Genomic DNA, 11308 nt, shown 5'->3' on the forward strand with positions numbered 1-11308 from the left:
AAAAGAAGCTGTATCCATTGTGAACATGTAAATTTAAAGAAAAATTAATGGTGTGAATATGTAAATAAAAGCAAACCTCAAGCCCTCCAGGTGACAGAGGCAATGTCAATAACTGACAATTCTGAAGATGAAAATGATAAAACTACTGAATTCCAGCACAATTAATAATAAAGGAATAATCTATCTTGAATTATTCTGACTAGGTCTCAAATATGCATACTGAAAGACATCACATTATCTCGTACCAAGCCATGGGATAATTTTAAATCAACAGCTTTCTTGTAACATTTTGCTTCAGTATTAAGTAAGCAATATTTATACCAGAATGTTTATAGTTCTAGGCCTTGGTCCTGCAAACAGCTCCAACGGAACTACTCACGAGTATGAGGGGATTGCAGGATCAGGACCTATCGCTGTAGTTCTCATCACTGCACATTTATACATTATGGCTCTGATCCTGCAAGCTTTTAAGGACAGGCAGACCTCTGCCCCCAGGTAGAGTCCCACTGAAATAATTTTGAGTTTATATGATCAGGACCTCAGAATATAATCTGAGCCAGAAAGTCACATAAGGCAAATCACTTAACATTATCTTAAAAAACATCTGTTTCCTGGGTATGGAGTTTTTGTTCCCAGACCATATTTCCAAGATAAAGTTGTGAAGTTCACATATATGTGTACCTGAGCACTACTTTCCTTTCCAGCTGACATAGCCCAGCACTGTGGATTTCTTCCATTTTTATCATGTACTCGCAGATCACCTCCTGCATCCAACAATTTACTGAGAATCCACTGATTTCCTGAGAATGCTGCAGCATGTACTGGGGTGCTCCCATCATAACAGCGGCTGAGGAATATTAGAACAGAAACATTTCAAACTATCTTCACTATGGTAAACTACAGATACCTCTTGAAAAAGAGAATACTTACAATTGCATTATATGCAAGAGCAAAAGAATCTACCCTGATCTTGCCAAATGGGATTCCATGTATGGAGTGAGGACTGTATGGCCTTTTATTGTCACCAGAGGGACTAGAAAACTGCAGGCATGAAAAACTCTTTTTCTCAATACGCTTTTCTGCACTTTGCCTGTCTTCTGCAGAAACCAAGCTTTACCTTTTCACTCTCACTGGGGAGGTGCTTCTGAACTATGATTAATAATTTTAGTATTTAAAAACTTCCAATTAGATTTTAAAGATTAATTCCTGACTCAAGTGAATGAGAGAAAGAAATGGAGTTCACACCTTTGCTTGCCCTATTGTTTGGCTGGAGACAGAGCACTGTTTATCTGTAAAGTGTGGTTATTGCTTGGACTAATGTAGTGACGTTCCTTGCAAAAAATAATCTCACTACAACCAGTGCACTGCTATCCTGTTGATCCAGCCTAGTAAAAAAACTGTCTCCGGAGGGACAAACAATTGCATTAGAAAAAGTTGTGAATAGTACTCCCTTCTGCCATTGACTTCAATCATGCATTCACATTAACACCTAGATGGAAATACAGAGCCCTAGACTACACTTAAAATACAGACTGAACTAGCTATGTCACCCCAGAGTTCTGTAGTTAAGCATACCTAACCCTGCTCAGGGAGGTGGATTACCTACATTGACAGAAAAAAAACTTCTGTAGATGTAGGAAGCATCTGCACTATGGGACTATAATGGCATACCTGCAGCTGTGCCGCTGCAGAGTCTGTAGTGTAGACATGCCCTTAATGTTAACATATTCAAGCTCAGAATTCACAACCTTCCCCAAAGAGTTTCATAGATGGGGCTCTTTGCCTGTTTTCTAAAACACTTTATTTGTCTAAGTTGGAAGGTACCAGGGCCCAAATTTGTATATGTATCTAGCAACAAAGAGTCCTGTGGCACCTTATAGACCAGGGGTCTCAAACTCAAATGACCATGAGGGCCGCATGAGGACTAGTGCATTGGCCCAAGGGCCACATCACTGACACCCACCCCTTGCTGGCCCTGGCCCCCCCCCACTCCACCCCTTCCATGAGGCCCCGCCCCTGCCCGGCCTCTTCCCTGCCCCCATTCCAACCCCTTCCCTGAAGTCCTCACTCCAACTCTGCCCCCTCCCTGCCCCCAGGGGGTGCAGGAGAGGTGCAGGGTACGGCAGGGGGCTCAGGGCAGGGAGTTGGAGTGTGGGGTGCAGCAGGGGGTCGGGGTGCAGGGTGCGGCAGGGGGCTCAGGGCAGGGAGTGCAGGAAATGTACAGGGTGCGGTGGGGGCTCAGGGCAGGGAGTTGGGATGTCAGGTGCAGGAGGGTTGAGGGGTGCAGCAGGGGGTTGGGGTGCAGGGTGTGGCAGGAGGTTGGGGTCCAGGAGGGGTGTGTGGGATGTGGCAGGGGGCTCCGGACAGGGCGTTGGGGTGCAGGAGGGGTGCGGGCTCCGGCCCGGTGCCACTTATCTAGAACAGCTCCGGTGTGGCAGCGCCGCGCACCGTGGCCAGGACAGGCTCCCTGCCTACCTACCCTGGCCCCGCTCCGCTCCAGAAAGCAGCCGGAGTCCCGGGGGCAGGGGGAAACGGCGCCATGTGCTGCTCTTGCTGCTCCTCCAGGTACCTCCCCCAAAGCTTCCATTGGCCACGGTTCCCCGTTCCCTGCCAATGGGAGCTGCGGGGGGCGGTGCCTAGAAGTGAGAGCACGGAGTCCTCTACTCCCCCCCCCCCCTGCAGGGCCATAGTTCCAGCCGCTTCAGGGCAAACCGCTGCCCTGAAGACGCCCGGGGCCCCGCAGGGGCGGGGGGCAGGGGGGGGGGGGGGGGGGGCACAGGGAGCTTGGCGGGCCTCACAAAAGAACCCGACTCCTGTTCTAGACTAACAGATGTATTGGAGCATAAGCTTTCATGGGTGAATACCCACTTCGTCAGACGTCTGACGAAGTGGGTATTCACCCACGAAAGCTTATGCTCCAATACATCTGTTAGTCTATAAGGTGCCACAGGACTCTTCGTTGCTGTTTACAGATCCAGACTAACATAGCTACCCCTCTGATATATGTATCTAGGCTTTGCTCTGCTCAGCATTGCAAGATCTAAATCACTTTGACCATGTCTGCACTGCTGCAGTGCCATAGCGTAGATGCTTTCTACAAGGATGGAAGGTGTTTTTCTGTTGCTGTAGTTAATCCACCTCTCTGACAGGCAGTAGCTTGGTTCTTCTGTCAACCTAGCCACATCTACACCACATGTTAGATCAGTATAGCTATGGCACTATTTTTCACATCTCTGAGCATCAGATCTATGTTGACCTAACTTTTAAGTATAGAACAGGCTTGAGGCCATGCACCACTGAGCAGAGCAAAGCCTAAATACTTTTTAAAAGTCAGGGCCCTGGGCTTTTTCTTTCCCCAACTATCAGCTCTGTAACAATTATAGTTTGGATGAAGGCTATGTCTCTCTTTCATCTGCTCATTGACAATTATTAAGGAAAATCTTGTGCATTACAATAAAGTTGATGCTATAACAAACTTAAGTTTGTTTCAGTTTATTAAGGATGTAATTCTGACTCTTATACTTAACTGATTTGGGTCTGATCCATAATCCAAGAGCAGACTTACTAGTTTACCAAGACCTAGCAATGCAGCAGTAAACAGAGCAGTCTGGCCCAAGGAGTTAATTGTGTCAACACAAATACCTGAAAAGTATAAATAAATAAGTAGTCATGCCTCATGATTATACAATTTCAAACACCCCCCCATTATCAATCTTTAACTTTTTCAATTAAATGTTATAGAAATAGGGCCCTACCAAATTCACGGTCCATTTTGGTCAATTTCAGGGTCAGCGGATTTTAAAAATCGTACATTTTATGATTTCAGTTATTTAAATCTGAAATTTGATGATGCTGTAATTGTAGGGATCCTGACGCAAAAAGGAGTTGTGGGGGAGTCACAAGGTTATGGGGGGGGAGTTTGCAGTACTGCTACCCTTATTTCTATACTGCTGCTGGTGGGGCGCTGCCTTCAGAGCTGGGCCAACAGCCGCCGCTTTCCAGCTGCCCAGCTCTGAAGGCAGCACAGAAGTAAGGGTGGCAGTACCGCAACCCCCTAAAATAGCCTTGTGACCCTCCTGCAACTCCCTTTTGGGTCAGGGCCCTCAGTTTGAGAAACGCTGGTCTCCCCTGTGAAATCTGTATGGTATAGGGTAAAAGCACACAAAAGACTATATTTCACAGGGGGAGACCAGATTTCATGGGCGGTAACGCATCTTTCATGGCTGTGAATTTGGTAGGGCCCCTATATATAAGTGTAAGTAATACAGAAATAGTTAACCTATATCAGTCTAACTTGAACACAACAAAAACAAAACAAAAAACGTTTTCCTCTTCCACCGGAGGCTCTGCCCCAAGCCAACCTGGAACGGGCCGAGAGCTGCCTGAGGACCCTCCACCTGCCCAGGGGTGTGTGTGTGAGGGGGTTGAAAGCAGACCCCAACCCATGTCCCTGACCCACGGGCCCCCCCATCCACCCAGGGCAAGTGGAGGGTCCATGGTACGACTCCCCACAACTGCCCAGATGGCTTTTACCATGGCCGAGCTGCAGCCCCCAGTCAGAGCCGGGTCCAGGTAAGAGCTGTGCATGGCACATGGTCAGCTGTAGGGAGCCGCGGACCCTCCTGCCCGGGGGTGGGGAGAGGTGGAGGGCAAGGACATGGGCTGGGAACTGCTCTCAACCCTCCACTCCAGGCAGGTGGAGGGTCCGCAGCACCCCACAGCTGCCCGGGCTCCCCACCTGGACGGGGGGGGGGGTGAGGACCTCAGGAGGATGAGGAGGGGCAGAGGTAGGGCCATGCCCCCTTGAGCTCCCCTATTCCTGCACTCCAGTACCTCATCCAAAGTACTAAATGCCTCAGTAACAACTATGTGGGTGAAATGAGACAATCACTATGCTCTTGAATTAACTCACACAGAAAAATTATAAAAGACAAAAACACCATACCACCAGTAGCAAACCACTTTGCAAAAAATGACCACTCGATATCTGACCTCTCAGTTCTTGTGGCGAAAGAAAAATGGCACACTACCTGCAAAAGACAAGCCTGGGAACTTAAATTCATAACTTTGTTAGAGACTAAAAATCATGGACTCAATAGAGACACTGGATTTATGGCTCATTATAATAATTTTATTAAGATGATGTTAAAAAAAGTGAACAGAGTTTGAGCACAGAAGTTTCTGATTATCAGGGAATAATGTACAGATTATCGAGGGTACAAAGTTTGGTTTAAAATCAAGTGGCATAAGGAATACATAATCTGCAATGACCCCGATTGGGGGTAAAAGGTTGATGGGTCAAAGTACAGGCACTGAGATATGAGGGTACGAAGTTCATAGAGTGGCTATGTTCGGGTGTGGAGTATAATGAGTGGATATGATGATGAGGATGGATTGCCCCTCATTTGTTGAGATTTAATGTTCAGGGAGTTTATGGTTCCAGTTCATATGATCCAGTGGAGGTCTCGTGGTCCCTTTCTTGTAGTGGGAGAACAATCTATAACCCACTAACCAACCTTTGTCATATGATTGCAGAGGTGTTAGTTGACCACTTCACTTTGAATGGTCTCTTACAACCGTGTTAACTCCTTGCTAAACAACTGTCCAACCTTATATTTAGCTGTTACAGTCTCAGCACTTTTCTCAGATGTGAAGAGCTTTCTGTAAGCTTGTCTCTTTCACTAATTGAAGTTTGTCCAGTAAGAGATAATGTTTTCACCCCTACATCACCCACCTTGTCTCTCACATACTGGGATTAACACAGCTATGACATCACAAATAATACTGTTTTAATCAAAAATACAACATATAAAATTTCTATTACACTTATATAAATACATCTTAACAAGCAATCAAACATTAACAGAAATTTCTGCTTTACTGGATTTCAACACAAACAGATCACCTACCACTAAAAATATAATCTTAAAAAAAAACCAAAATGAATTTGAAGACACAAGAAAAAAATAAAACCTTTCTTTTAAGGCAACATAAAAGAACTAACCACTCAGTCTGTGTTCTCTCCCTCCCAACTTCCCAAAAGGAAAGAAGGAACGGTCATCAATAACAGACAGCAACTGCATTAAAGCAACACTGTCTGCTCACTTCGCGCTCAGAAGAGAACACTTTCACTCCTCCTCGTGGTTAGCAAGGTCAGACACTTTCGGCTACACTTCTCTAGTTACAAACTATAGAAATGATCCCTGAAAGTATAGTCTTAACAAAATCCTGCTCGGCTACACACCCAGGCTAACGTACACAAGCTTTCTTGCCACGGTGAATGTTTTCATACAACAGGTTTCACCCTCAAAGAACTAAAGGACAAAACTCGAAAACCAGGTGCCTATTTCATTAAAGCACAATTCAGCCAGTTTTAGAACACCGTACATTACAAGATTTTTATGTCGCTATTTACAGAAACACACCTCCTGATTAGCATGTGGAGCTCCCAGCAACCAATCAAACCCTCTTGCTCTTACTTCCTGAAACTGCGATACCTCTCACAGGCTCTTCTCTACCATGTGACGTTACAGCGAACATGTCTGTCAGGCAGAGCCCGACGCAGACAGAGATCTATCTACCATGGTCTGCAGCTGTTTCTCTGGAGTTCGATTCCCCTAAAGACTTCAAGTTTCATATTACCGGTGGCAGGCACCGACTCTGGGTGCTTCGAGACTGATGATCCACGAAAAAAAAAAATAATGGGTAATTAGCACCCACCAGCAGCCCCCCCCCCCTTCAACTTCTCTCCCTCCTCCAGCGCCTCCTGCCCGCTGACGGGTCCCGCCAATCAGCGCCTCCCCCTCCCTTCCAGCGCCTACTGCCTGCCACGGATCAGCGTCAGGAGGGGCGGGAGTGGGGCACTGGGGAAAGGGAAGGGGTTGAGTGGGGCGGGGCCTGGGAGGAGCCAGGGGGAGCAGCCTCCCGGCAGGTTAGAAAGGGCGCCGCTACACTGTACGGGTGCAAGGCGAAGGCAGAGCAGCGGGATTTGGTTCAATTGCTCCTCTCAGCACAGTTCCTCAACGTCGTGGACGGTGTATCCAGAAGACAGCAAGAGCAAGTCTTTAGTTTTGCAAGTATATCGCCACTATTTTTCCCCTTGAAACAGCAGCACACATCATTTATAGCAATATAAATGTCAATAACTGTTAGCAAACCTATCCAAATATTCTTAAATCAAACCTAGAGAGAGCTGACATCGGAGGCAAGTACTGTATACATTTGCCTCCCTAGAGAGTACTATGTAAGAATTAATCTGTAGAGGTATGACAGGTATTTAACTGCTGTCTCTTTCTCCTGAAAAATGGAAAAAGGCAAAGGCTTAAAGCTGCCTTTGGGAGAATTTTCAAAACCATCCAAGTGATTTGGACACTCAATTCCCACTAATTTCTAAACTGGCTTTCAAAATCCCACACCATGAAAAAAAAGGGTGGGTGAACAAACCCCTCACAACAACGCATAGAAAAAATAAGTATTATATAGATTTAGAAACAAAACCAGCTATTATAAACTTCCCAAAGCATAATTTTAAAGTAATATTTTAAAGCTTTTTCATTCAATCAGTTAATACAGACAAACCACCCAGTCTATGCTGTCTCCCTCCCCCTTCTCCAGCGGGAAGAAGCAAAGGGCATCAGCGACAGACAGCAGCTGCATTAAAGCAATCCCGCCTATTCGCTTCGCGCATAGAAGAAAACATTGTAAAACTCGTCCTCCTAGCAATCCCTTTCGATAGCACTTCTCTAGCTAAGCGCCGGCCATTTCTCCTGAAAAGACATCCTGCCTACTTGTCAATCCCCATCTACCCTGATTAACCTCTTAATTACTCATTTTTTAAACAAGTGGTCACGAAAGAAAATTGATATAGTACTTTTGCAAACAGCCTTTTTGTCAACAGATGTCCATATTCTTCAGAGCAGTGTGGGGGAGCACTCTTTGTAGTTTGTACAGATCGAGTTTATTGCCCACCCCAGAGGCTCCTAGCACCCTCAATCCCCTCCCACAAGCTCCCTATGTTCCCCTTCCCATCCCACTCTTTTTAGGGACTCCCTGAAATTTCCCCAATCTCATACCTTAACGAAGAATTTCTGTACCCTTATTCCTCCCATACCAAGTTCATCACATTTCTTCCCACATCAACGGCTCTGTTCACACCCCCATTCCTACCTCCCCATGGCAGGGACTCTGTGTTCCCTCTATTCCCCCATGCCAGGTTCCTCCAATCTCCATACGACTAGGGGTTCTGTGTACCTCCACTTATCCCCTCGCTCCATTCCAGGGCTCCCATTCTTTCCACCATTGTAGAGACTGTGTGCACCCCTATTTGCCTCTTCTCCCCCATTCCTCCTTCCTTCCCAAGTCAAGCTCTCCCAGTCTCCTTATCTGCCAGGCGTTCTGTGGGTCCCATTTTTCTCCACCCCCACTTCCACATTAGGGCCTGTTCTAAGGGCTCAGAGAGGCTCCGAGAAAGTTGCATAGCAACGAACTGGCAGAGCATTAGGGGTAGAAATAGGGACTACTCGAAACGGGGGAGAGCGTGGAGAAAAGAAGAAAAAGTGGAAAGCGGAGAGAACTTGCAGAATTAATATAATCCATGCGCCTATAACTTTAAAATAGAACGGGGAGAGGACAAAAGAGAGGGACACTGCATAAAAGGTGGGATTAGAGGTTCAAGAACTCTTAAGCAACTGATAAATAAAAACTGTTGTATTTTTACACTGCATTTTCATCTCTCATGCTATTAGAAAACTCACTGAAAAACACCCACAATCCTCCCACACTTCTCGGCTCTCTGAGCTCTGATCAAGTGAAAAAATTCTCTTAGTTACGATCCCTTCTCTAAATATCCACATCAGAAACAAAGTTAAACACCAACTTTAAAATATATATATATATATTTAGTTTATACAGATTAACCATTCAGTCTGTGTTCTTTCCCTCCTACTTCCCCAGAGAGAAGAAAGAAAGATCAACTGCCTACTCGCTTTACACTCAGGAAAAGAACACTTTAACTCATCCTCGTAGTTAGCGAGACCAATCACTTTGAAAAGACAACCTCCCACGGCTATAGTCTAACCTCTAAAGCGCCTATATTTCGTGGTTACAGTGTGTAATTTAATACATAAAATCTAACTATGATCACAGAGACAGCGAGACTGACAAACAGTACACTGTGTGCATGTCTCATTGTGGCACCTAACATATATGAAAAAAAAATTAAATGCCCTCTTTAGCTTCTGGTACAAATAAACGTTTTCCCGAATTTCACCAATCACTTCTTCTAATAAACAGAGGAACACCGCTTCAGCCAATCAGATATTTCTTCCATAGCTCATACATAGAGGCGGGACTAACCAACTGGAACTGGCTACGTAGGAAGGACGCATCGGAACAGTTACGCAAAAGCAGCACGCATTGCAAGAGACGAAGGTGCTGACGTGCTTCAGAAGCGATGTAGACAGTAAGCAATCCGTTCTTAAAGCAATGACGTCTGTTCCCCAGAGATTCCTGTTAGTCTCTCCTCCCATTAGGTACTGTTTTCTTAACATTGGCCCGTCTGCTTACCACCCCGCACTCCGAATTCACTGGCAATAATAGACCATATATTATCAACTTGGTTGTTTGCTTTTCGAGCCTCTCTACCTTTGCCGTTAAGGCGGATCTATACATGTCTACAGTTATGTTTCTCAAGTTCACGGAAGCCACTAAAACTGGTATTGGGGTGAATAAACTCCGTTTTTCCCCTATGCAACTCTCTTCCTAGTTCAAGAGCTGCACACTATTTGGATACGGTACGACTGTAAACATCCAGTATTAGGAACGTCACATTTTGGATAGAAAATATAGCAGCAATGTTTTTATATATATATATATAATTGCAAAAATAAAGAGATGTCAAGTATTAGAACATCTGCAAAATATCTGCATTCGCATATAGGGAATAACCAGGCGGCCGAAAATTACAGAGAAATAAACTAGGCATGAAATGCTTTTCGGTTTGAACCAATATGCTGTAAATTGATAGGAGCATACGTTTCCTCTTAAAAGGGGACTTCCACAATTCTTCAAAATTACAGCCGCAGCATTTTAATTATTTACTGGTTCTATAGTCAACTACATAACTTTCTATTCCACTTACCACTTTTCAGTTCATACCTGTTTTGTGGCTACAATAAATAACTAATGCCATTTGCTATACAGCCAAATCTGTACATCAATCACAAAAATGGAGTAAACTTTTCATATGGCATCCTAATTTCCTAACACAAAGAAAGCATCATCCATTGTCAAAAATACAAGAGAGCATAATATTTGCAAACACTTGTCTAAATTCAACTCTTACCTTTTTTCAGGATTTTTTTCACTTTAACATAGTTTCCTTGTTTAACATATTCGTGCAGTTGAGCTTCCAATGAATCATTTTTGATAGTACCAAGCTGGACTGGACAAGGTATGGGGAGAGGGACAGCATGAGCCATCCTGTTTCAAAGAAACAGACTAATAAATTATACTGAATCCAGGTCACAGCTAGAAAATGCAAAGGTACAATCCACTTATTTTAGATTAAAATAGCTTAATAGCTATAATAATCACTACTGAGCGACTGCTTCTTCATCGCGAAATAGAGAAAGAAAGGGGGAAGGATAGAGCTCCCTAATGGGCCCATCTGCAGTTCACCTGGTAATAACAAAACCACATGAGAATATGGTCTACACAGAAGGTTGGAATGTACTCATTAGAGACTTTGCTTATTGGACCCCATAGACGGAGCTGTGTGCGGGGTTAAACAATGCAAGTGAGACAGGATTTAAGAGGACCCCGCTGAAGCAATGCTCAGAGTCCATCGGGAATGAACCTAAACCCCTGAGAGGTGCACAGACCTACAGTATCTCAGACCTCTGGATAAGGACAGTATAGAGCGAGTAAAACAGGCTCCAGTTACTGGGTGCCTTCTGCTCAGAGCCAGAGCCCCCAAACGCTTCTAATCACAGGGCACTCAGTACCTTCCCTGCACCTGGTGCATCTCGTATTCAGTAATTCCTCCCCCCTTTATCCCCTACTCACCGTGGCCGCACGCAACAGCCTCTCTTATTCCCCATTACCCCGCGCGCCCCGCACTCCCGCCCTAGACTCCCCACCCCGCGCGTCCCGCACTCCGCCCTACACCCCCCACCCCGCGCGCCCCGCACTCCGCCCTACACCCCCCACCCCGCGCGCTCCGCACTCCGCCCTACACCCCCCACACGCTCCGCACTCAGCACTCTGCCCTAAACCCCCCACATGCCCCGCACTCCCGCCCTACACCCCC

At 45.6% G+C, this 11308-nt stretch overlaps 1 protein-coding gene, 1 non-coding gene and 2 pseudogenes across 2 annotated transcripts in view; all 4 read right to left on the bottom strand.

Moving 5' to 3' along the window:
• The window catches only part of TEX14 (testis expressed 14, intercellular bridge forming factor), a 61436-nt gene extending 50710 nt beyond the window's left edge, over window positions 1-10726 (bottom strand). The window contains exons 1-3 of the mRNA XM_034752756.1: window positions 10343-10726; window positions 3528-3642; window positions 682-847 (exon numbers count right to left, since the gene is read on the bottom strand). Of these exons, the coding sequence (XP_034608647.1) occupies window positions 682-847; window positions 3528-3642; window positions 10343-10478 (417 nt within the window). The 5' untranslated portion in view covers window positions 10479-10726. The remainder of the gene's footprint in view (window positions 1-681; window positions 848-3527; window positions 3643-10342) is intronic.
• LOC117867758 lies at window positions 6003-6219 on the bottom strand. The gene has a single exon (XR_004643492.1). It is a non-coding gene; the product is annotated as a small nucleolar RNA U3 (small nucleolar RNA).
• Window positions 7577-7760, bottom strand: LOC117867760 (annotated as a pseudogene).
• LOC117867759 lies at window positions 8915-9093 on the bottom strand (annotated as a pseudogene).
• Window positions 10727-11308: the final 582 nt, after the last annotated feature.

This window comes from Trachemys scripta, chromosome 18, assembly GCF_013100865.1.
Source record: "Trachemys scripta elegans isolate TJP31775 chromosome 18, CAS_Tse_1.0, whole genome shotgun sequence".
In the NCBI taxonomy this organism is placed as follows: domain Eukaryota; kingdom Metazoa; phylum Chordata; order Testudines; family Emydidae; genus Trachemys; species Trachemys scripta.